We start from the raw sequence: 27068 nt of genomic DNA, 5'->3' as shown, positions 1-27068 counted from the left end.
TCCAATACCCACAGTGGCAACTGAAACATGAAAGTGTAAAATTGTCCCGACAAGGCTCTTTATACTGAGATGGGGCAGCAGAGAATCCTCCAGTTCCTGTCTAGTGATCTGAGAAAGTAAAGACATCCTGCTCATCTCAGGATAAAACCTGCAAATGCATGGTCAGCCTAGAGATCAGCACATTTTGAAATGGGTGAAGATCCACAAAGACTAGCAAGTGCAGTGGAATTCTCAGCAGCCTGGGAACCAAGTATTTCAATGTAGATATAGTCTACGTTTTTCTCCTTCCAAACCAAGTCAGTAGATTAAATATATAATTTTACTTGCTGAGATCAGTTTTATTCTAGGCAAAGAACTATGGGTTATCTTTTCAAGGCTCTGATTCATCACACCCTGAGATCTGCACGGGGTTGACTATCCTCATATGTGTTTACTACCATGGAGAGACTCATACTCGCCTCATTTAGAGGAGACACAGGTAAATACTTGGCAAAATATATTTTAGGCCTGAGAGGAGAGCCAACAGCAAGGAGGATTCAGCACTCCTTGAAGTGAGGGTAGAGAATTGATCTCCTTGGTGAAGTCCCCTGACTGTACCCTGCTTGTGCACTGATAGTGAGGAACAGCCCAAAGCCCCAACTAGTCAAAAATTCTCCCCATAATGACTCAGAGGTCACTGTATGTATGGTCTGAATTTCATGAGACACTCTGATTTCTCTTCAGAACAAACCCCTTACAAAGTCCAGCACATACCGGATCCTGAGCTAAGCATAGCTCCTCCATAGATGTCCAAAGCCAGCTGAGAATAGGCAAAGCCAAAAACGGTGATGGTCAGTCCAGTCAGCAAGGCCAGCTTGAGGAGGGACTCCAAAACCGCAGCAGCCACAGCAACATCATCCTGGGCCGGGGAAAGGGAAGGAAGTGAGCTGGGATCCACCTGAAGAGCCTCTCAGGCCTGCTTCCAGCACCATTTGAGAGCAACTGGAGAGCAAGGGCTCTGCTGCCTTTCTGGGGCCCTTATTTGTTTTTAGGGCAATTAGCAAATGAAAGGGAGAGGCCATGGGAGGCTTAGTTGTCAACACTGGCAATGCAGGGTTGCTGAGGAGACAGGCTTTATCCTGTTTTCACCTACAGCCAGGTCTGTGCTTCTGACTGATGGCCTGAGAGTCTGTCATTGTCAATGTACACTTAGGAAAATGTCCCTCAGCCCAAGTGGGAACCAGATCTTACTTTTAGATACTGGGTATAAGTTGTATTTTGAAAAATATCTTCTAAGACATGTAAAAGGCAGATCTAGATAACTTTTAATTCTAGAATAAGTCAGAAGGGGCAGAGGAGAGGCCCCTCAGGTAAGAGTGCTTGCTCTGCAAGCACGAGAGCCTGAGGACCTAAGTTCAGATCTTCAGCACCCATGTTAAAATAAAATAAAATAAAAATTTAAAAAGCCAGGCATGGCTTCATGTCCCTGCATCCCCAGCATTGGGGAGTGGAGATGGGCAGACCCCAAGAGCCTGCTGGCCAGCCAGCTTAGGCAAAATAGTGGCTTCTGGTTCAGTGAGAGATGCAATCTCAAGGCACAAAGCAAAGAAAATACAAAAGACATTTGAGGTCTTGTCTGGTCTCTACATGTGCATGCACGACACCTTCATCTCATGTGTATATACTCATGTGCATGCATCTCATACATGGTAAATTAAAAAAAATAATAAAAGTTAAAAAGCTTTTGAAAGTAAGCCAGAATTTTCAGTGGCTACAGGGCTAGGGATCTGGTTCAACTGGTAGAGTGCCTGCCTGCCATGCAGAAAACTCTGAGCTTGCTCCCTCACACTGCACAAACTGCCCATGGTGACACACTCTAAAATCCCAGCACCTGGGAAGTTGAAGCAGGAGGCTCAAAAGTTCAAAGCCATCCCTGTCTCAAAAAAACAAACAACAAAAACCCAGGAACTAATAAGTTAAACAAAGAGTAAGGTCACCCAGAAGGACAAAGGCTGAGATACAAAGGACTGCCAGGAGCTCTGGGTCCTGCCCACAGCAGACTAAGTCAAAAGCTGGCACCACTGCTTAGGAAGTGGAGGCAGGAGGATTAGAACTTCAAGAATTAACTTTGGCTGCAACCTCAAAGCCAGCCAGGGATACAAGACTCTGACCCAAAACACAAAGCCCAACAGGAGAAAGCAGAGGAGGAGATCAAAAGGAAGCGCCAGGTCACCTGAGAGTTGATGTGAGAGCCAACTCACCTGCTTCTGAAGCGAGGCGTCCTTTTCCCTCTCCAGGACTTTAGCAAAGAATATATAAAAACTCTCCTCTATCGGCTGGAAAATTAGCCTGGCCACAAGGGAGCCAAGATTATTCACTATATCATATACACCTACAAAACAAAGAGGGAGAAATAACAGTCATTAACAGCACTATGTGAAAATTATTTTTCAAATTTAATATTTAAATGTTTTAATCTTTTTTTCTTTTGGATACAGGGTCTCATGTAGCCTAGACCAGCCTTGAACTCTCTATATAACCAAGAAAAACTTGAACTTCTGATCCCCAACCCGTACCTCCCAAATGCTAGGGCCTGCACCACACACCTACTTCCAAGGGCTGAACTCGCTTTTGTGCACTTGCTTTGTGCACGCCGGCAAACACTCTATTAACCGAGCTGCTGCCCCAGGCAAGTTTACAAATTTTGAGAAAAATTGTACATTCACATGTGGTTGAAGAAATGGTAGATCTATGTACCAAATGGTAGCATCTTGCAAAACCTATACAACATTACAACTACGACCCTGCCATTAATACAGTAAGACAGAGGCGCATTTATCATTAGCCCTTTAAAATATGTCATCGATACGAACTGGACTGTTATCAATTTGACCCGATGCTTCCTTCTAGACTTCCTCTTCTTTTTTCTCCTCTTTTGTTACTTTTATTTGCATGACTCTGGTATCACTTGAAAAATAAATATAAAACAAACCCTGAGGGATTATCCAAGCACACTGACTGGCAGCAGATCTTTATGACCATGAAGATGAGCCACTGTATCTTCCTTTCTAAAACCCCACCCCCAAAATGGTTACCAGAGATCTGGAGAAAGCAGGCAGAGAAGGAGGGTCCTAACAAGACTTGCACTCAAGTCACACAACAGGTTATCATCAAAGACCTAGTACTTCTTAACGGTGTTCATCTGTAATTAAAAAACTACAGACTTACATCTTACCCTGATCGCCAAAGTTTAGTACATTCAAAAATGTCATCACGTATCGCTCTCCTATAATAGAAAAGCAAAGTGATCAGCATTTCAAATGCAGCATTCATTTTTTTCCTTTCTTTTTCTCTACGATCTGTCAATATTTTTTTTAAGATTTATTTATTTATTATATGTAAGTACACTGTAGCTGTCTTCAGATGCACCAGAAGAGGGCGTCAGATCTCATTTCTGGTGGTTGTGAGCCACCATGTGGTTGCTGGGATTTGAACTCATGACCTTCCGAAGAGCAGTCAGTGCTCTTCCCCGCTGAGCCATCTCACCAGCCCCAAAGATTTATTTATTTTATGTATGTGAGTACACTGTAGCTGTCCTCAGACATACCAGAAGAGGGCATCAGATCTCATTACAGATGGTTGTGACCACCATGTGGTTGCTGGGATTTGAACTCAGGGCCTCTGGAAGAGCAGTCAGTGCTCTTAACTGCTGAGCCATCTCTCCAGCCCCAATATTTTCAATTAGTAAATATCCCCCACCCCTGCTGCCTGGATTGTTTGTTTGTTTGTTTGAGTTCAAAAATGAACCTCCTGCCATACCTTCCTGGTGCTGGCCATACAGATGTGGGCCACCATGCTTGGCTCCAGCTGACAAATTCTCTCAGAGAAACATCAGATAACAAATTAAAGATCGGTTCAATGTCCTAACACTGATTTCGCAATATCTCATGGCAACAGTTCAGAAACCGCTGAGGTCTTTATTGACAGACTCTTGAAGCCAAATTAAAAACAAGCAAAAATTATTTCAAAACCATACTATTAACAACAAAATAAGGGGAGACTGCTCAAATGTTAAAGGTGGAAATGGCTTCCAAGTCTTAAGGGAGGCCAGATTCTCTTTCTGTCTCTATCTCTGTCTCTCTCAGTCTCTGTCTTTCTCTCTCTGTCTCTCTGTCTGTCTCTGTCTTTCTCCAAAACAGGGTTTCTCTGTGTTTCCTGGAACTCACTCTGTAGACCAGGCAGGCCTGAAACTCAGAGATCCACCTGCCTCTGCTTCTCAAAAGCTGGGATTTTTTTAAAGGTGCATGTCACCATGTCTGGCTTGAATTTTCTTTTCCAAAATGAAATGCCCTGGCCATGACAGAGACAGAGCACCAAACAGTGGCCACAGCCCCAAAGTGCAAGCTCTGACCTCCTGGGAATTCAAAAAGAAATCGTTACAAGGCCAAGTTCTCTCTTCTCTCAAGACTCTCTGTCCTGTCTCCCTGTAAAGACAACTGTGACAAGGACTTCTCAGGTTCTATCCCTGTGCTATTCTAACCCTCTAACTTCAAACAGTTCCAGGTTTTATAAATACAGCCAGCTTCCATATCTGAGAGTTTGTGATTCTAATGATTCAAATAACTGTAAATCAAAAATATTCCAAAAAGTGCATTTCAACTGAACATGACTTTACTTGATGCTTTTATTAATATGATGATAAATAATAAATTATTTCCTAAACAAATAGTATAACAATAGCTTTGCATAGCACTTGCATTGTACTAGGTACAATTAAGGCATAGGGAGGGTATGTCTAAGTTATATACAAAAAATACACCATTTTACACAAGGGACATGAGCACCTTAGACTTTAAAATATCTGGGGTTGGTCTAAGAACCAAAACTTGATACCAAGGGACAATTGTATAATCCCCTGTCAATCCCTGAGTTCAGGTCTTCAAATAGTTCCTTCATACTTGCAAAGTGTCCAGGTTCCTTAATTCTGCATTGGAGGCCTTTTATATGCTAACTCCAGCTTTCTTTTGGCCTCCTTTCTTCAGCCTACGATTGGGTTTTTTTCAGGCCCCTCCCTGTTTTCTGGCAGGATGATGGGCTCTCCTCCACATCCCTAGAGCTCCCTTAGGCAGGAGACCTCTCAGATATCCACATCTCTTTTCCTCTTTGGCTCCTTAACAGAGCTCTAGTAAATGAGGGCTCTCACAGAACCTGTGCTGAGTTAAATCTCCAAGCACAGCCCCCAGCATGTACCAGCTAAGTACCTCACAGCAGTGGCTTTGGCAAGAGAAGCTTCTTGAGGCCATGGCATGTTGCTTATCTGTCGTTGTTCTCAGCTCTTGACAGTGTACAGGAAACGTGGGGTGGAAGGGGAGAGCATATATGCTCTCACTACCACAAACAAAGCCGTTCTTAAAATGGCTATAAAATGTATAAAAAGCTAGAATATGATAATGAGATTATGGTTTTCTCTAATTTTCTGCCATATATAACTCATTTATAATAAATGTATTAAATGATTTAACATGGGCTTTTCCAGTTAGGTTTTGTTGCAGCTTAGGTATGAAATGTTCCTCAAAGTCCCATGAGTTTAAGCTTTGAGCCCAGCACATGGTCCTACCGGAACCCTCAGGAGATAGAGCCTAGAAAAAAGCCAGGTCACAGGAGCATACATATTAAAACTCTGTTTCCCAACAGCCTCTTCTGCTATACATTAGCATCATGACATATTGCGTCACCTTGGCAACAAAGCTAAGTAACCATGAGCTAAAACTGCAGGCTGCACTAACCTTTTCCTCCCTTTAAGTTGATGAGCTCAGGTATTTTGCCACAGTAACAGAAAGCTGACTAACAAAGACTTGGATTTCAATTCCACATCCCTAAACAGAGAGAGAGAATATCTTCTGTAAGGCTGTGGAGATATTTAAAGTAGACAACTTAAGTAAAACATAAAGCTAAATAAATATTGGTTCCCTGTCTTACTTAAAAGCAAATAAAGCAAGCACATCTCTAAGGGTCCTCTGCTGGGGGCCCCAGACAAGTGCTCTGGTGTCAGTGGTCCCGTGGAATCCTTTTGTATCTTCTATGATCTCCCGACAGTTCAATATGAACTTTTACTTTACTCACCTTCTGTCAAAATCTGTTTCAAGAATGACTGTTTGAAAAAGCTCCAAGTCAATCTAGCTTCCTTCCAATTGACAAATGCCTAAAAGAAAAACAAAGCATAAAACAAAATCTCCAGCATTTCAAATCTAAGCCTGAGAGGTCCATAAGGCCCCAACTTGAATAGTTCCCACTGAATCTTCAATCAGTGCTAAGAACACAGAAGATATCCAAAAATACCAGAAAATGTATATGACAAATAAAATTTGAAGCTTGAATGTTTCCTAAGGCCATGTGTTGAAAGTCTGGTCCTCAGTGGGACCTGACTGGAAGGTGGTAGAGTCTTTTAGTGGTGCCCAGTGAGAAGGGCTTAGGCTACTAAAGGTGTGCTTTGAAGGGCACTGTGGGACCCCAGCCCCTTCCCTTCTTTCCCTTCCCAGTCAGAAGGAAACTGTTTTGCTCAGTCACACACTTTTGCCACAGTGTGTTACCCTGACATGGGCCCAGAGCATCAGGACCAACTGACCTTGGATGGAAACTCCCAGATCCCAACTCACTGGCCTTCCCATCCCAATTCACCTAACCTAGACATGCCCAAAGGTTCCTTTTCTATATGATTCTAGTTCCTGTTGGGTTGATAATCAATATTAGCCATTACACTATGTAACCCAGGCTGGTTTTATTTATGACCCGCCTACCTCAGCCTACTGAGATTACAAATATTATACAACACCATACCTAGCTAATTAAAACATGTAGTGAGAATTCTGGTTTCTTTAAAAACATAGAAATGTTATAGGAATATGTTTTTGTCTTAATCCCAGGTGTGGGATATGGGGCTGCTTTAGATTGTCCATAGTGGCAGACTATGATTTGCTTGATATGACGATATCTTGACAAATATCAAAATTGCCCCAAGGGCCTTGATACCCCTAATGGACAGGAGGCAGTCTAACACTACTGATCCTGCTCCGTCTCCCTCTACCCTTCTTTCTATCCTACCTAGCCTTGGGGGTTGGAAGGGTAAGGGTAGAGAAGGGTGATAGAAACAGGAACCTATAAAGTAGCTAACAGTCTGGCCAAAACAAAACAAAATGCTGTGTGTGTGTGTGTGTTGTGTGTGTATGTGTGTGTGTTTGTGTGTGTGTGCATGATACAGGTGGGTGAGCATGCATGCCACAGTACATGTGTGGCAGCCAGGAGACACCTTTGTGGAGTCAGTTTTCTCCTATGTTTACATGGATTTCAGGGTTTGAATTCAGGTTACCAAGTTTGTTTGGCAAGAGCAACTTTAACAACTGAGCCACTTCACTTGGTAAAGATGACTTTGAACACCCTATCCTCTTGCCTCCAGTTCCCAAGTGCTAGGATTACAGTCCCATACCACCATAACTGGTTCATATGATGTTGGAAATTGAAACCAAGAAAAAACCTTAACAGATGAGCTAGCCCTGTTCTTATTTTTAAGGTAGGGTCTTATGTGGCCAATGTAGCCTTGAACTCAATATGTAGCTAAGCTGAGGATGACACTGCATACCTGATTCTCCGGACTGCGCCTACCAAGTGCTGGAATTGTAGGCATACCATCACATCCTGCTTTCCAGTTTTAGTATACTTAACTCAAAATACCACTTTTGCCGTGTGCTGAATATGAAGAACTATGGCAGCATGTCATGTTATTTTTTCCACTCTAACCTTTAAATTGCAGTGAATATTCTAACCTTACTGTTGCCTCAATTTCAATTATTCTAAAATGCTCTACAGTCCCACGCAGCTCAGGCTAGATGACTAGAACACCTCCAAGCACACAGGGCTCCTCTCAGCCCTGATTCCTCTTCCCTTTTCTTACAGACAAGGTGAACGCAGGCCTGAGGCCAACTAGACTGCACTGTCTGCGGGGGTCAGTGAGCTCTGAGCAGGTGTCAAAGCATCTGTAGCCCTGAAGTAAGCCTTCCCCAGGCAGAAGGAATTGAGTCACACGATGTTTTAACACTGCCCAACCATTGCTTTTCTCCAGAACAAGAGCTTCCAGACATCACCACAAGAGGGCACTGTGGACCACTAATCCTCAGACAGATTGTGTCCATGGGCAGCTCTGGGGAAGTGAGTGAAGGTGTGGATCTCTTTCACATCCCCCCCTGTCCTGGCAAAGTGCTGTCCTCTGAGGGATCTGTGCTATAGCTCCTGTGCTGTTTTCAAAGGAAATAAAAAGTTGAAATTTGCCCATGGGCTGTTGGGTCGTTTGTGTGTGTGGTGTGTGTGTGTATGTGTGGTGTGTGTGTGTGTGTGTATATATATGTGTGGTGTGTGTGTGTGTGTGTGTGTGTGTGTGTGTGTGTGTGTATGTGTGGTATGTGTGTGTGTGTGTCTGTGTGTGTGTGTGTGTGTCTGTGTGTGTGTGGTGTGTCTCCTGCCAAGACAGTCTCACTTAGGTAGCCCAGGCTGGCCTCAAAAACCTGCAGGCAGCATCTCTCCTCACTCTCTTTGCTGGGATTAGAGGTCTGAGCCAGCCGTCCAGACTCCATTATGCTCCTATTGAAGCCTGTCTGCCTCCCAGTAAGTAGTAAATGTGTTTGGGGAAATAATTCAGCTTTCAAAAGAGAAAGTCCTTGGGAGAGTGACTCTAATCTGGAAGCTTATAATCAAGGACTTCCTCTTCTAATGCTTCAGTGTTGATGGCCTGTGGTTCAGAAGGAATGGCCACACTACTTTCTATAGCCCAAGTGTTCATTAAGGACACGTTCACAGGAAGTCCTCTCTCAGGCTCTGGTTCTCAGACCACTGAGATAGAAGAGAAGAAGTGAATTCTGGGGACTTGTATTCAGAGGCAGTCTTGCTGGGATGCTGAAGGAAACTAGATAACAAAGCTGGATTGGTACAACTGCACTGCGTGCCTAACCAGACATTTTAAAGCCTTGCTGTGCTAATGGACACACTGAGGCTTGGGAGGTGAAAGGTGATCAGCAGTAACTGTAGGAAAGGCTGAGAGAACCAGGCTCATCCTGCTGAGTCACCGGTCCCTTCCTAAGCTCCTGTGATTCAGGATGATCAGCTGTGTGCCTCCCACACTGATAAGTCATTGGAAAGCAGAGGCCACAGCCCATCACCTCCACCACCCCATACAGCACGCCCCTTCCCCCTTTCTCTTTCTACCCAGTCCTTACAGGCCACTGACTGCCCCAGACTTACCCAAGCTCCCATGGTCACCCATCTCAGGACGGTCCTCATCACTTCATGCCTCCCACAGAGATGTCTTACAACTTGTCTAATACATCCTTTCACTGTAGGTTTAGGCTTTGGCATCAAGCTTGGAGTCTAAGGCTTAACCTGCTTCTTGACTTAGCCCAACAGCCTTAGGCAAGATAATTAACTTTGCTAAGCCTTGTTTTTTTATCATCTGCAAAATGAGATTAAGTTCTACCTCATATTTAAGGTCAGCTAGACATGGTGACACATGCCTATAGAAAGAGCACTCGACTTCCAAGGCAGGAGGGACTAAGAGCCTAAGGCCAGCTACATAGTGAGACCCTGTCTCAAAAGAGAAAAACAAGTCCTATTTGATGGAGCTGGTAGGGGACTGAATGAGAGAAAAGCAAGATACCACGAAGCTCCTCTACTTGGCACCATTAAAAATACCTTCAGATGTGTGTGACAGCCTATGCCGTAACCCAGCACTCAAGAAGTGGGAACAAGAGATTCACAAGTTCAAGGGCATTGTCTGCTACATAGTTAGAGGTTAGCTTGGGTTACCTTAGACCTGTTAGATTCTGGGAGAAGGAGAACCACTGTCTGCTCTTTTGGTTTCAACAATAACTCCAAACCCATGGCCACAAAGAAACCCCTGCTAAACTCAGTGGGTCACAAAATAAAATGAAGCTGCAGAGTTCACCACAGTGAGCATGCCTTTGGCATGAGTCCATGCTGAATTGCTGTGGTGGAGAGACCTGACACACTCATCCAGCCACACTGCATCATTTAGTGTCCTTGGAGCAGACGGCCAAGGTGGACGGAGCATTCAGGGTTGGGACTGAGAATGTGGCCATCTGAGTCATGAAATGAGAAAGAGGTCTGTAGGAAATGGCAGGGTAGATGAGGGTAGTAGGAACCTGGGAGAGGGTAAGCCTTTCAGTAAAGTATTATACCTGCACAAAATTGTTAAAGAACAAATTTAATTTTAAAAAATTAAAAATAGCAAATCTTTTTGCATTCTAAAACCAAACCAAACCATCCATAAGTTCCACTGCTCTAACAAGGTCACACTCCACTCTACTGACGTCACTGCCACTTGCTGAGAGCCCACATGCCATGTCCACCCTTCTTTCCCTCTCCCTATCTGGTCTACTCAATTCCCCTACTCTTCCCATATTTCAATCCCAACCCAAGAGGGGCCATAGAACAGGCTTGAGTATGTCTTTTTTCTTTCCGTGATTCTATATATCACCACATTCTCAGTTCACTTCTGCCCACTCACCCACATTAAGCTCTAGCTCAAAAGCAGCTTCCTCCAGGAAGCCTTCCTGAAAGCTCGCATATAGAACTCTCCATCCACCCTGATCGTCTGTTCTGATGGCACTAAATGCAGTCTTGCAGTGTGGTTGGCTGAGTGTATCAGGTCTCTCTACCACAGTGTATTCAACATGGAGTCATGCTGAACACATGCTTGCTGTGGTGAACCCTACAGCTCTACTTAAATAGTTCAAGTTACTCAGACATGCCAAATAATATACAAAGCGGTCATCATTTGAGGTACCATTAGTTTATTATAAATCCAAATGAATACCTAATTTAAAAAAATGGAATTCTAGAAGACTAGGAAAGGAAACTGTTTGGTCCAGCTGATCTTTCTTGCATGTGATTCTGAATAGTTTTATAGATGAGTCTAGTGCAGAAAGCTGCTCTAAGGAGCCAGGCAGGTATGCTGCTTGTGGGAGAGCTGAATGCAGGCTAGTCTCTTCTTTGTATTTCTTTTGTTGTCATTTTGTGGGCGGGGACTCACTATGCAGACCAGGTTGGTCCTTGAACTTAGAGGTCTGCCTGCCTCCCAAATGTTGGGATTAAAGGCATACACCACTACAACTAGCCAAAGACCCCTTCCTCTCTTTACCCCTTTAAAAATAACAAGCCTGAGTAATTTTTCTACCTGGAACTATGCTATCACGCTCATCTTAAATGGTTCTTTTCAAAGTACAAATGGCTTCACAGAGCTCCTGACAGCTTCAGAGAGCCGCATGAGTCACATAAGCCAATGGTTTCACTTTAAAAGTCCCAACACCTTGGACAATGAGACAAGACTGTCTGAGCTCAAAAGGTAGCACTAGGCCATGGCAAAAGAACAAGCAAACAAAACCATAAAACACAAAACCAAACAAACAAAAAGCCAGAGTCTGCAGACTTTAGATCTATCCCAGTTGCCTCCCAAATCAACAGGAAACTCTCTGAGGCCTAGAAATGTTCCTTCTTGGATATCTGCAGCCCGAATCCCACCAAGCATGGAGCCAGCCATTTCAGGATGGGGCCGTCTGTCCCAGTGATACGGGTGCAGGTGCTTTCAGTGTGAGCTGCCGGCTAAAGCATAAAGCACTCACACCACTGCTAAGGGTGTCAGCCTTGCCTCAGATGGTGATGCTGACTTGTGCCAGGCCAGTGGTAAGCCTGTACAGGCTCCATCTCATTAGGCCCTCAAGACCTTCTACGGAACAGATTCTTATTACCCTTATTTGGCATGTAAAGAAATGATTTTTTGTTTTGTATTTTTTGTTTTGTATTTTTTGTTTGTTTGTTTGTTTTCTTCAAGACAGGGTTTCTCTGTGTAGCCCTGGCTGTCCTGGAACTCACTCTGTAGACCAGGCTGGCCTCAAACTCAGAAATCCGCCTGCCTCTGCCTCCTAAGTGCTGGGATTAAAGGCGTGCACCACCACCGCCCGGCTAGTAAAGCAACTATTAACAATTCAACAAACACTCCTTTCCAAAACATGCTAGAGAACAGAGGCTGGTCAATATGAAAAGCTAGTCAGGTCACAGTGGGCACTGGGAGACTCTGGTGTGGGAGAGACTCCTCTAATTTGGAGTCCTAGCCATCTATGCCCACACATGAGACACAACGGTGGCCAAAATTGTCCTCAGTTAAGGTCTGCTAAGGACCAGCTGATGAGAACAGAGCATTCCTTGTTAACAAGTGAGAACACAGTGGGCTCTGACATATAATACCTGGGCCTTCTTTACCATTATGTAACAGGACTCCATGAATTCAGAGACTCTGTTCCCACATATCTGGCTACCTTCTCAAGTAATCACAAAAGAGAAGTCAAGTGGATATCTTTCTACTACAAAGAAACAAACAAAAAACCAAGTAAACAGGTACTGAGAAAAAGACATGTGCTCAGCATGAAGCAGCAGCATGGTGTTTTGTCCCCTGAGAGGCTCTGGCTCCAGGCTGGCAGTAGCACTGACTCCATCAGAGCTGGGAAACGCAAGGCAAAGCCCCTGAGAGGGAAGGAGGGTAGAGCACGCTGAGGCTTCACTCCTGCATGCCAGCATACAGCTTTCTCCTTTAGTCTGATGGGAAAGTAGTCATGTGAAACGGCGCCCCACTCCAAGATTAAAACAAAACAAAACAAAACAAAACAAAGCGAGACATTATCTTTCTTATCTTTTATACCAACACTCGAGAGGCTGAGGCAGGAGGATTGCAAGCTTGAGGCCAGTATGGGATAAATAGCAAGACTGTCTCAAAAAGGTCCAAAATGAGTCAACAACTACTGGGGGTTATCCCTGCATTCTCAGAATTCTGGACTGTCTCTGCCAGAGATCAATCCAAGAAAAAGGCTCCAGGAAAGACACAGGAGTGGAAACATGGGTACTTGATCCCCTGTGGACTTCTAATTGCGTTCCTCCCTCACCCTGGACGGGTACTTTTTGCTCAGCCTTAGCTCTTTAACCCTAATGCATGAAGAGTGAAAATGTTAACCTTTCAGAGTTGCAAGCACTGGATGAGGTACATGAAGGATTTATAGGGCCTAGCACAGGTTTTCTCTACTGTGATAGGTTAGCCTCTAAGGAGATGTGGCAGTTGTCTGGAGGTATTGTAAGTGCTGCATTGGTGGGGGGAAGACCTACTGGCATGATGAGCCAAGAATGCTAAACATCCCAGGGTGCATAAAACAGTTCCTATAACCAAGCCTGCCCTGCACAAAAGTCACCAGTGCTAAGATTTGGAAATCCTGAGCTAGTACGTGGCAAGCACTCAATAAATACAATCTGCAAATTTATCTTCCCTATGATAAAATAAGCCAGCTGCAGTTCTCTATCTCCAGGATAACCATCATCTGTGAACAAAATGCATTACTCACCCTGCTTCTTGAAATACTGGGCAGCAGTTGTGTTACTCTGGAGACAGGAAGAGTCAGTTGCTTGGTTGATTCTGGGGAACGCAGTAATGTTATTAAATAGATCACATAGCAGAGCACCAGAACAGCTGTGTAGAGAAGCTTAAACAAGAAAACAAAGGGTTGAAATTGAACTGCTTTGAGAGAGGCATAATTACAACAGAACTATCAATATTATCTCCAAGGTCAATCAAGACATGAAAGTGTCCTAACTAATTTCACCTTCCAAAGCGCAGCCCACCGCTCACTCAGAGCCAGCGCCACCGTGGCTCCTCTGCAAAGGCTCCGGCACTGTACTTGCCTGGAGAACACAACTTCCGAGGCAGACAGCCACGAGCTCAAACGGCACAACGTCAGATACCCACCCAGCAAACTCTTGACTGTGCCGACAGCGGGGATTTGCCAATATTTAGGACTGGGTTTTCCATAAACCGTGGAACCTGTGTCATTTATGATTACAAAGCAGAATTGAGCTACTGGCTCTCCTTCCCACCCAGGGCATTGGCAGGGTGACAGCTATTTTGAGCTCCAAGAGGAAAAGGTGGGGTTGTGAGAAGGTCTACCTCACCCTCCACCCTACTGAGACAAAAGAATTGCCTTTGGTCAGTAGTGGCCAGCTAGCTTTGTTTGAAGGTTGGAAATGAGTATCCAAAGGAGCCCCTTGCTACCAGCCCCCTTCTGAGAACGACAGTACACCCTAGCTCCAGGACTGGGACCTCCAAATCCCTTTTCTTTTTTCTTTTCTTTTGATTTTTCAAGACAGGGTAACCTTGGCTGTCCTAGAACTCACTCTGTAGACCAGGCTGGCCTCAACTCAGAAATCCGCCTGCCTCTGCCTCCCAAGTGCTGGGGTTGAGAGTGAGCACCAGCAATGCCTAGCCCAAGCCCCCTTTTCTACTTGTCTATACAAGGGAACTCCTGTCAAAAGGCAGGCACACGGCAGGGAAAAGGAGTCGTCTTTCGTAGGCTTAGTATCCTATATGCTCTAATCTCAATCATGAAGCTTGCCATCCACCAGGCTTCTTCACTCAGGCCTCATGGCCTTAACCAAGCAGTCTGAGTGTGAGCCACAGCAGCCACTACCCCTGTGCTTATGACGAGTGTGCTTCTCCATCTCTCTTCACCCTCCTGCTAAGCTGAGTTCTGGAAAACCGTGGCAATCTGAAGGCAGGGTACCACAGCCACAGGACCTTCCCTTTATTTCCATCAGGAGAAAATCACATAGTAACTGTTACCATTATAACCAGAGGATCCAGAGGCTTGTAGTACACTTACATTGTTGTCAAACCATTGAAAAGTCACCACTACCTAATTCCTTAACATTCTCATTACCCCAAAAGGAAACTGTACCTTTTAAGCAATTACAATTCACTCCTCCAGCACTTAGCAACCACTACTGTGCTGTCTGTGGTCCTGCCTATCCTGGACATTATATATTAATGGAATCATACAATGTGTGGCCTTTCATGCCTGACTACCTCTTTCCTTTAGTATGTTTTGTTCGTACCGTGGACCTCTGACTGTTCTGGAACTCTGTAGACCAGGCTGACCCCTACCTAGTCCTGCCCCCCCGCCTCTGTCTCCAGATGCTACAACGACACGTATGCCACTATACATGGCAGCTCTTAATAATACTCCATTTGATAGAGATACCAAATTCTGTTTACTCAATCATTAGTTAATGGGCATTTGAGACTGTCTACCTTTAGGCTACCATGAATAGTGTTATGAATGCTCTCTTTGGTATATATACTTAAGAGAGAGATGCTGGCATATGCTGTATGTTTAATTTTTAGAGGCACTATCATACTGTGTTTCACGGAAGCTGGATTATTTTATGTGTAGACCAGAAATGTACTAGTTTCAATTCTTTACAACCTTACCTACAGTTGTTATTCTATACTCAACAAAAAATTACCCACCCTAGTAAGTACGAAACAATACCTCACTGTGGTTTTGCTTTTATTTATTTATTGGTTGGTTTGTTTGTTGTTAGTCAGATTTTCTCTATGTAGAACTCACCAGGTTGGCCTTAAACTCCTATAATCCCACCTGCTTCTGCCTCCTGAATGCCTGGGGTTAAAGGCCAGGCCAGGCCTTCACTATGATTTTGATTTGCATTTCCCTAATAATAATTGATCCTGAAATTTTTTTCATGTGCTTTTTGTCCATTTGTTTTATATATTCTTTAGGGAAATGTCTGTTCAAATTCTTTGCCCAGTTTTTAACTGAGTGGCTTGTGTCTTTTATTGTCAGGAATAAGCACTCCTTATTTATTCTAAGGCAAGTTTTATGGGCAGTTTAAGGAAGACCTTGGAGACAGGTTTGATAAGGGGACTCTCAGTGCCCTGGGCAGGGCTCACACGCTGCTGTGTCACTGTCTCATACACATTCAGCCATGATTGTCCTATGGAACTTGTAAAAGTCTCATGGCAAGGAAACAAATGCATTGTTTCCCTCCTTGAACTATGGCCCTATCATGGGTAGAAACTGTATTATCAAAAACAGTGCTAGCAGGCCATGGTGGTGCAGAGGCAGGTAGATCTCTGTGTTCAAGGCCAGTCTGGTCTATAAAGTCAGTTCCGGGACAGCCAGGGCTACACAGAAAAACCCTGTCTTGAAAAGCCAAAAAGAGGGCTGGAGAGATGGCTCAGCGGTTAAGAGCACTGACTGCTCTTCTAGAGGTCCTGAGTTCAATTCCCAGCAACCACATGGTGGCTCACAACCATCTGTAATGGAACACAATGTCCTCTCCTGAAGACAGCTAGTGTATTCATATACATAAAATAAATAAATCTTCAAAAACAAACAAACAAACAACAACAACAAAAAACAACCAAAAAGAGGAAAAAGAAAAGGAAAAAAAAACACTTGGTGCCAAGTGCCTTTCCCAAAGTAAGAGCAAACTACACTGGGCATTTCTGAGGGCCTTTTGCTCTATGAGTGAGAATGCTTAAAAACAAGGATAATGGTGAAAGCTACAGTTCTAGATCCAAAAAGATATAGAAAAACAACCAATTTAGATAATTAATTTCTCTAAACTATGTATCTCTTTGCAAATTGGTTTTTCAGGCAATCATCATTCCTAATTAATTTTATATCTAGTCTTTTTGTGTTACATAAAAAAAAAATCAGTATTTTTCAGATGACATAGGAAAGAATGTCAAGTAAATCATTACTAAGCAGCATCTTCATCTGCCTTCTCAACCACTAATGAAAACTACACAGTAGACATCCAGGCATGGAGTTCTTGGCTCTATTCCTCGAAGTTTCCAGGCTTATGTAGGAGCAGTGCTACAAGTTCAAGGCCAGGCTGGGGCACCAGTATGAAACCCTGTCCCTAAAACAAAAAAATCACAACCAACCAAATAACCAAACCAAAAACACAGGAAAGGCCTACAAACCAAAGCCAAGTAAACTGACTTCAAGGTTAGCTGGACAGCGCTAAAAGAGCCTATCTCAACAAAACAGAACCCACTGCAAGCCACTTCGCTCGCATGTCTTTTTGATATGTGGTAAATACCTGACCTTAGGCTTCATTTCTACTATTGTTTGTTTGTTTGTTTATGTTTTTGAGACAGGGTCTCTCTATGAAGCCTTGGCTGTCCTGGAACGACCTATGTAGAGCAGGCTAGCCTTGAACTCATCGAAATCAGTCTGCCCCTGTCTCTTACGGTGTGTGCCAGCATGCCCAGCTTTAGGTCTCATTTTTAAAAACAGTACTTTTATTCCAGCAGTATCTTTACTAGAGCTAGAACTGTGGGCTGTACCAGAATGTAAGGTGGAGCTGAAATTGCTACAACTGAAAATGTGCTTGCTTGGACTAATTCATTCTCTCTGAATTATGTGAGATTTCAATCTAAGTTTAAAATATACTTGGCAGTGTTTCCTCCTATTCTGCAAATAACTAATTGAAAATCAAGGAAGATAATACACATACAATTTGATTTCTATTCCACCCTCCTGCTCCCCCCCATTCTCCCATAAGACTCTTAGACAATCAAAGATCATTCTGATATGGACCTGCTCACAAAATGTCTAACAGGAATTTCTGGTGTTGGATATCAGAAAGCGTATGGCCCTCCCCAGGTCCCTAAGGACACTAGTATGTGAAGCAGGACAGACAGCACAGCTGGAGAGTGTTAGCCAGCCAAGATTCTAGAGTTTCCAACTATCCCACAGCATGAATACCGGGAGCATAAGTCACATGCTAGTGGAACAAGAAGGGAAGACAGAGATGTAAAGGGTAAGGCCATAATTCTCACCTGAGCCAAAGAAAAGATGTACAGACCCCAGTGAGGCAACCACAGGACGAGAAAAGCTGTCAGGACACTCCTGAGGATGACCGACATGCTCTCGGCAAGTACCTGCACAGACAAAAGGTGCCATATTACCAACGAGTGGGTATGAAAAGACATAATGAACACAAACTTCAGCATGGCTGGGCATAAGCATCAACAGTAATGCTTATTTCTTGTAATGGGTGCTATGTCTTAAGATGGATGCATTAAATAATGTATTTTAAAAGAGGAAAAGAAACATCAACATCATTTACAACTAAACAAGATCACCAGAAAAATATGAAATGTTTTATAGCATTCCTAAGTTTTTATTCTAACTCTTATCTTCCTTAATACAGAACCTGTTTTTCACTTACAATATAGTGAGGTAGAGGTAACCACCCCACCACAGATTGTGTGTGTGTTTGTGTGTGTGCCCAATGCTTTCATACATGTGCATGTGTGTGCAGCAGGTGCACATGTGTGGGCACACAGAGGCTGGAGATCAAGGTCAGGTCTTCCTCTATGGCTCTCTACCTTACTTTTTGAGACAAATGTCTTTCACTGAACCTGGAACTTCCTATTTTGGTTAGACTGCTAGTCAGTAAGTCCCAGGATCCTCCTGCCTGTGCCTCCCCATGGCTGGGATTACAGTCATGGCTTACAATACGGGTACAGGGATAGAGACTCAGGCCCTCATTCTTGTATAGCAAGCAACTGACTGAACCATGTCCTTGGCATCTACTTGCTTTTTGAGATAAAATCTTGTTATATAGCCTAAACTAGCCTTGAATACACTATTCTCCTGCCTCAGCCTCTGGAGTACTAGGATTATACATGTTTCCTACCATGCCTCAATTGGCAAAAACAAACTTTAGCATAGCCCATCTGACAAATTTAAAATAGTAAATTCATCATGTTACCTTTTCCCAATTAGTTCTCTACAATTAAATCTAGAAACATCATTCTTTCCTATGAAAAGCTTTTTTAAAATAGCCCAGATCTGGAGGCTGAAGAGTTCAGCAGTGAAATGCACTGGCTTCTCTTCCAGAGAACCTGGTTTCAGTTCTCAGCACCTACATGGTGGCTCACAGCTGTCTATAATTCCAGTTCCAGGAGATCTAACCTCCTTTTCTGGTCTCTGGAGGCACTAGGCACCCAAATGATGCACAGACATATTCTCAAGCAAAATACCCATACGCATAATGTATAAACAAACAATGCATCCAGGTGTGATGGCATACACCTTTTATCTCAGCATTCAGAAAGCATAGGTGGGTGGATCTCTGTCAGCTCCAGGTCAGCTTGGACTATATGGTAAGACCCTGTCCCAAAACAATCAATAATAACAACAAAACCCCACACTTTCCATTATTGCTCACATTTTCTAGTCACAAGAGGGTCACTAACCTTGAGCTTAACAAACATATGTGCTTGTGCCAAGACCCAGAAAGGCTCTCCCAGAAGTTCCACAACTGCTGAGAGACCAAAGAACAGCACGCCAGTTCCATAGTAGGGGACCACATTTGGATCAGGCACTTCAAGCAACTGCAACCAGACCCAGCCCAAGCATAAGGACCAAAATATACCCAGGGGGACACTAGAAGAATAGAAAAGATAATTTTTAATATACAAAGTTTTGAGTATAAAAATACATTAAAACAGTAATAGCGAATGAAAAGAATAGTTATAATAAAAATAATTACCATAGTAAGAATCTGTTAGTAGAGAATGTTCTAATCCTCAATCACTCTCCCCATTTAAAAGGAACCTGAGGCTGAAAGGGGCTGGTAACATGGCCAAGGTTATAAACAAGTGGCCAAGACCAGAAGCAACACCCACTCGTGATCTGACTCCAAAGCCTACACTGTATCCACTGGTTTATACTAAGTCAATAAGGGAACTTTCCAGAAAAACAAAAAACCTGTTGCCCATGCTTAGACTGACTATCAGACATTATACAATGTCTTGCACCCCAAATAACCAATAGTCCCCAGCACAGTATTCATTTCATGTGTGTATCACAAGGCACGGCCATTTTACTAATAAAATGGACACCTGCCAACCCTTCTGACAGGCATCTCTCTGAGTTACACTGGTTTATGCAAGGGGGGCACTGGGAAAGACCACCAGCCTTGCTGCAAGGATTCAGCTGAGAAAACCACTTTAATTTTCAGCTGACATACTTGGTCTACAAGAACATTCTAAAGAATTGAAGAACGATGTAAAGAAAGCCTTGACAGACTTTGTAAAAATATTAAGTAGCTGCTAAAGGCTCCAGGGAAACTACAGGGTATAAGGATGAGGAATAAAATCAGTCCAGGAGCAGGCCAGAAACCTAGTCCAGGAACCCCAGCCAGAACCCTCCTGGCTACGGAGAGAAACGGGCCAAGCAGCATCTCCAACCCAGACACTCTCCCCTTCTGCTACTAAAATTAGCCCCCAAACCCACTACAAAGCCAGTCTGGAGGTAACTGTACTGCTGTAAACGGGTACTGTCATTTCACCACCACACTCTGGGCACAACTCACGTTAGCCACAGGAGGTTGAAGGTCTGACTCCAGTTGCGCTGGGCACCTCCACTCAGACAAGCTCTTCGGAAGGCCTCCCTGCTCAGGAAGGTGGTAGTTGAGTAAAGCAATGTCAGTCTGCAAAGCAAATGTAGAAACTGCTAAGGCTTTTTAACATTTTTTACTGAAAGAACCTTTGAGATTTTCCTAGCAACAGGAATAAGAAAAGTCATTGGTTATAAGCCACTTGTGGTGAGCTTGATGTCATAGACCTGTGATTCCAGCTACTTGGGAGGCTAAGGCAGGAAGACCACAAGTTCAAGGCCTGCTGGGCTATACAATAAGTTCACGGCCAGCCTGCATCCCAGTTCCACTCTATCTCAAAATAAAAAAGTACAAAGGAGACTAAAGATATAGCTCAGTGGTACAGCACGTGCCTTGCATCTCTAGCACTTCAGAGAAACAAACTCAAACTCTTACAAGACCCCCATCAGTCTGAACCACATGAAAATCTGAGTTAGAATCAAGCTAGGCACACTTGACTGTGAGATAGCAAGGGCTGCAGTGATCAGAGTCTGCAGCTTTATGGCAGAGGGTGAGGTGTGGTCCTGACTGTAAGGAGAAAAAAGACAAGCTTAGCACCCCACATAATAAGGGGACCTCCTGGTGACACTGGAGCCTCTGAGTGAAGCAGGGGTTCTACCACACAGTGGTCCTAGCCAAAAGACTTTCAGGACAAACGCCATGGGAGGCCGCCATTACAGAGGTTGCTGCAACCCCCATCAGGAAGACTTGCCTGAGTACTGTGCAGGTGGCCAGCACCTGAGCCAGTCTTCCTGCACCTAAAGAAAAGCAGCTGAGGTTTCCCTGCCTCTGCAGCAGCCTGATGATGTGGTCCAAGTGCACCTACTCCCCAGCAGCCCACCCAGCACAGCAGATGAGGAGACAAAGCCACGCCCTACTGTGGTGGAAGATGCCAAAGCCTGTCATGGCGGACACCTGGCAAGCTGGGGAAGAATGCATGGGGAGAAATACCCGCTCCCTCTATCTTCCTACTTTTTAAATAGTACGTCTCAGTGGTTCCTCTCTGTCTTACCACTGCCTCAGAGATCATGAACCCTACCTAGTACAAAGCTCCAGGTGGCTGCATTGCCAGTCCCAAGTTTGAGAACTGCCATTAGGCTTTTTGAAAAACCTCCAATGAGCATTTGGTTGGTAAATAGCAGGCGTGAGATTCTGTCTAGAACACACTGTCTTTGTTTATCAGGCTCTAAAGAAACACCTAAGAAGCTGAGCTATTCTAAAGACATAATTTCATACATTTTGTGTGTGTGTCACTTGTGAAGACAAAATAAGTGTGGGTGTCCTAGAACAGAGAAGAAACAAGCTGAGTTTTACAAGACAAAACAAGTTTACTTTCCACAGAATTCATCACAAGGATGCAAGCTCTGATCCCAGTTACCAGCTCAACTACAAAATCACTGAGGCAGAAATGAAGGCATCTGGCTGTCCCCAGCCCTGCAATTTTGAGGCACATCCTCATGAACTGCACAATTTTTGCTTCCTGTGTTGTGTCAGCAGGACAAGAACACAGGATTATACCTGAGACAAGGTTTGTGATGAATTACTCCCACTCTTCTCCTGGGCCCTAAGAGCAGAAAAACCAGAACACTAGGGGGGAAATGTGCATTTGAAGGCTGCTAATGGAAAACACTGCATGGGCCCATTAAGCACAGCAGTGCCTGATCATCCCCCGCCCTGCACTCCTCAGCCACTGCTGAAATGCTCTGCTCCTGGGAAAGGCAAATGCCTCTAAAATCTGAGTGGGCACATGGGAACAATCTGGAAAAGCCCGTGACTGGTGATGGGAGCTGTGGAGAGCGCCAGGGTCCATTCCTCTTACCTGACATTCACTATGCCCACAATCTCCTTTGACAGGAAGCGAAGAATAAATGCATTCAAGACAAAGGTGATTAATCGAAACAAGACCTGTAAGAAAATACATTTGAGTTACATCTAAAGTGTTGACTATGAGAACCGTGTAGCTGTCCTTCCAGATGTGATGATAACTGAGCCGCTTGGCTATGAAGACTCTTCTCTAAGATGCTCACCTCAACATACTTGCTTTCTGTGAGCTATAATTCCTTAGAGTCTCTCAGCCTCCTGAGCAGTGGGCAAACAACCCAGGAAGGTATCTGGGAATCTTCCTTATTTAAAGAGGTGAGAAGCCTGAGCAGACTGTATCTTCAGGCTCAAAGTCAAAGGGACAGAGAGAGAACGGTGATAGTGGTTCACACTGTCAGGCTTCTAGATAAAACTTTCTCCAACCTATGGGCCATGGGCCACTTGAGTCCCAAGATAGCTGTGGATGCAGCCTAACACATTTTTGGAGGACAAAATCAAAAGACGACACTCCCCAAATCCCACTTAGAAACTGTACACAGTAAAGCAAGAGCCTGCAGAGTATAGCAGGCTCACTAGGAACCCTAGGAATCTTTCTTCTCTGTCTGGCAATATTTAGGGATTCTAAGGACATTTTAATCTCCTGCTTACTTACTTAATCTTGTCTTACAAAGGAAACACTGTAGACTGAACACTTGCCACTTTTCATTTAAATAACAATTGTAGTAATAAGATAATGTAAAATGGGAGTGGGAATCATGTAGGTTCATATATACACACCAAATTCCACACTCAGTGTTGGTGGCTGGAAGCCAGTTCATAGTTTTATTAGACAAAGTACTCAGCTGAATCTCCACCCATTACTTAGCTCTTAAATGCATGGAGCATCTTCTAACTCTTATAAGCTTCAATTTTCTCTGTCAAACAAGGCTAAAGATATTATAAGGTTGATTACAAAGCTAAAATAAGATTATAAAAGTGAAAACATTCTTTAAATGTAAAAACTAAAGGCAATAAAACTTATATCCTGGCTAGCTCAGACAAATTACATAATAAAATGTAGCTGCAAAGCTACCTTAAGCATCAGCATTGTAACTTAAGGAAGTATATAAGGCTGAACTGGGCTGGAGAGATGGCTCAGTGGTTAAGAGCACCAACTGGTCTTCCAGAGGTCCTGAATTCAATTCTCAGCAACCACCTGGTGGCTCATAACCATCTGCAATGGGATCTGATGCCCTCTTCTGGTGTGTCTGAAGAAAGCAATGGTATACTCATTATACATAAAATAAATAAATCTTTAAAAAAAAAAAGGACTGAACTGAACTAAAACACTCAAGGAACCTACATTTTACGATTTTTAAAAATCCATACACACATACACACAAATACACACAAAATTATAAAACCCACCATTTTGTACAATAATATATGCTGATTGCAAATTGTACATTTAGCCAGGCAGTCATGGCACATGCCTTTAATCCCAGCATTCAGGAGGCAGAGACAGTCAGATCACTGAGTTTGAGGCCAGTCTGGTCTACAAAGCAAGTTCTACGACAGTCACGGATACACAGAGAAATCCTCTCTCAAAGAAAACAAAACAAAACAAAAAACAAATTGAACATTTAAGAAGTTATTATTGTCCAAGGCACTCAACGGTCTCAAGTTATATCAGTATCTTCTAGTTGGTCTGAATAAAGATTTGGGCTAATAAAGTCCAGGTTCCTTGGGCTACTCAGAGTTTTAAGTCCACCCAGTGGACCCTTATTAACAAATAGCCTCCATTTGCTTTCATAAAAAATTTTACAGCTGGGTGGTGGTGGTGTACGCCTTTAATCCCAGCACTTGGGAGGCAGAGGCAGGTGGACTTCTGAGTTCAAGGCCAGCCTGGTCTACAGAGTGAGTTCCAGGACAGCCAGAGCTATACAGAGAAACCCTATCTCAAAAATACCAAAAAAAAAAAAAAAAAATTTACACGTATAAAAGCTTTTACATCTGTTAATTATTTGACCCTTAAAAACAACCAAGCAGGCTAATCGCGGTGACACAAACCTTTAATCCCAGTATCTACAAGGTAATAGTGGGCAAACCTCTTTGAATTTGAGACCAGCCTGGCCTACCTAGAGAATTCTAGTCTAGCCAGGGCTACATTGTGGGACCCTGTTTCAAGAACAAAACAACAAAAGACAATCAGGACTAAGACTATAGCTCAGTGATAAAGTACTGGCTTAGGATGCATGGAACCTAGCTTCAAATCGCAACAGCAAATGACAGCCAGGCAAATTCACCAGAAACAGAACTCAGAATGAAGGAATCTTGCCTAATATCAAACAACAAACGAATGGCCCAGCTTAGCTTCACACAGATTTCTACTCCAGTGTGTCTCCTGCTATAACCTGTTTCTGTCTTACAACACCAATCTAGGTAGTAAGGTATTACCAAAGGTAGAAAATATCAACACTATGGGGCTGGAGAGATGGCTCAGAGGTTAAGAGCACTGACTGCTCTTCCAAAGGTCCTGAGTTCAATTCCCAGCAACCACATGGTGGCTCACAACCATCTGTAAGGGATCTGATGCCCTCTTGTAGTATCTAAAGACAGTGACGGTGTACTCATATACATAAAATAAATGAATAAATCTTAAAAAAAAACCACCATGTATAACACATTGAACTAACCTATACTGTGAAACAGAAAAACAAAGAACTAGACAAGTGAAGTTAAAAGAAGAGTGGCCAACACTGATTCTGTATGAACTGTATGCAAGGCACTTTTCTATATCCTTTATATGTAGCTTATTTTATCCCTACACTGCCACTTACCTCACACCTTGCAGCACACCAGGACACAGCAGAGATTATCTCATCTAATCTTCCTGATCACCCTGTAAAGCCAAGTTACTGTTCCCATTCAAAATGAGGAAGCTGTGGGGTAGGGGTATGTTCGTTACTCCAGCACTTGTAAACTGCAGCAAGAGTATCAAGAATTCAAGGCCAGCTTGGACTACATAGCAATCTCTTTTCTAAAAAAAAAAAAAAAAAAAAAAAAAAAAAAAAAAAAAATCAAAAGCAAGGACTGGTGGCTCACGCCTATAAGCAGAGGCAGGGCAGATCTGAGTTCAAAGCCAGCCTGGTCTACACAGTGAGTTACAGGACAGCCAGGGAGGCATAGAGAGATCTTGTCTTTAATAATAATAATAATAATAATAATAATAATAATAATAATAATAATAAAAAGACAAAGACGAAGAAGGAAAGAAGGAAGGAAGAAAAGAAAAGAATAAACTGATGCTCAGAAAAAAAGTCAAGTGATTTTAAGTATGTAGCCCTATCTGGACTGGAGCTCAGATTGGAACTCACAGAGAACTCAACCTCTTGAGTGTTGGGATGAAAGACCTAATCCAAGTTAAAAAGCAGCCATCTAACCTAAATCTAATTCAGCCTGCTTCTCTCTCCTAATCTCTTTGTGCCTCTCTAAGATAATGATGAAGGTGGATTCTGGACCATGCAGATGAACTGGCAAGTGTCATCTGCAAAATAAAAAAATTAAAAGCCAAAAAAATAGTCTGTCCAAGGACACATAGCAGATGTAGTTTATTAAGTGCACACTAGGATACAGGAACTGTGCTAAGTGCGCTTATTCAAGTGATCCCAAACAATCCTTGCAAATTGCTTTCTGAATTAGATACTATCACACTCATTTTTGTCAACAAGGGACTAAAGGGTCAGGGACTCAAGTGACTTGTCCTAGGTCACACAGCAAGCAATGCCTGAACCCGGATCCCTGTTCTTAGCTATGCTATATGGTCTCTCTAAATGTGAATCAGAGTTGAACGGTGTTTTGAGGACCAAGAGTGGAAACACTCAAGAAATGAACCCCTTAAAATATCAGATTAAAGTAGCCTTCGTCTCTACCACTTGCTTAAACTATCTCCTATTACCACACAGAAATACAACGCTCAGAAAGAAAATGGCATGTTTGTAGTAATCAGCCAAGACTGGGACCGCAGTCTCCTAACTTCTAGACCCGGCGCCCCTCCCCGCCGCCGTGGTCCCTGTGCAGTGCAGGTGACCCTGAGCAGCCTCCCCGTGAGGCTTGGCCGTCGCACGACGCCTTGGAGCGGGCGCAGCAGAGTACCTGCAGCAGGAGACCCGAGGAGGCCAGCCGAGCCGCCTGGCCCAACACCTCCTGGCTGCCCATAGCCTCAGAGCCAGGACTCAGAATAGGAAATGCGGCCGGCGCCCGCCCTCGTCGCGGAAAAATGACATCACGAGAAGGCTCGTTCCTGATTGGGGTCTTTGACAGCGGGGGCGGAGCACACGAATCTGCGAATCCAAACAGCTTGTGAAGCTGGGCCTCAATTGCTTCTTGCTTTTGTTTAGGCTTGGTGTTTTGCTTTCTCTCCCCCCTCCCCCTCTCCCTCTTTCCCCCTCTCCCTCTCTCCCCCACTCCCCTTCCTCCCTGCATCCTCTCCCTCCCTCCATCCTTCCCTTTCTTTTTTCTTTTTGTTGTTGTTTTGAGAGTGTGTTCAACGCAGGTCCCTGTAGTCCATTTTGGCCTAGAACTTGCAGCCTCTGAAACACTGGGGTAACTGGGGCGCACTCCCAGGCCCAAATGATGTCTTTTGGTTTGATTTTTTTTTTTTTTTTTTTTAAAGACGGGGTCTCATTATGTAGTCCTGGCTAGCCTGGAACTCGATATGTAAATCAGACTTGCCTCGAACTCAGTGATCTGCGGGCTTCTGATTCCCAAGTGCAGGGATTCCAGCTGTTATTTTGAAATAAGGTCTTTCTGTGTAGCCAAGGCTGGCCTGGAATTCACTTAGGGAGTCTAGGATGGCCTTGAACTCCCAATCCACTGTCTCCAGAAGATGAGCTGCCATCGTCTTTGTGCTGTGTTTTGTTTTTCTAATT

The 27068-nt window shown here is 43.7% G+C and overlaps 1 protein-coding gene across 2 annotated transcripts in view; it reads right to left on the bottom strand.

Moving 5' to 3' along the window:
- Rft1 (RFT1 homolog) overlaps positions 1-26400 on the bottom strand; it is a 37470-nt gene extending 11070 nt beyond the window's left edge. Inside the window, exons 1-10 of one of the 2 annotated variants that reach the window (XM_031362099.1) lie at positions 26293-26400; positions 22157-22242; positions 20275-20391; positions 19154-19343; positions 17729-17830; positions 13428-13565; positions 6103-6181; positions 3215-3265; positions 2241-2371; positions 754-898 (exon numbers count right to left, since the gene is read on the bottom strand). In XM_031362099.1, the coding sequence (XP_031217959.1) occupies positions 754-898; positions 2241-2371; positions 3215-3265; positions 6103-6181; positions 13428-13565; positions 17729-17830; positions 19154-19343; positions 20275-20391; positions 22157-22242; positions 26293-26355 (1102 nt within the window). In that variant the 5' untranslated portion in view covers positions 26356-26400. Of the gene's footprint in view, positions 1-753; positions 899-2240; positions 2372-3214; positions 3266-6102; positions 6182-13427; positions 13566-17728; positions 17831-19153; positions 19344-20274; positions 20392-22156; positions 22243-23230; positions 23276-26292 lie in introns of those variants that run through there. The other variant, XM_031362100.1, reaches the window with a different exon arrangement.
- Between the last annotated feature and the right edge of the window lie 668 nt (positions 26401-27068).

The sequence above is a fragment of the Mastomys coucha genome, unplaced genomic scaffold, assembly GCF_008632895.1.
Source record: "Mastomys coucha isolate ucsf_1 unplaced genomic scaffold, UCSF_Mcou_1 pScaffold9, whole genome shotgun sequence".
NCBI lineage: Eukaryota > Metazoa > Chordata > Mammalia > Rodentia > Muridae > Mastomys > Mastomys coucha.
This window is presented reverse-complemented; position numbering and strand designations above follow the sequence as displayed.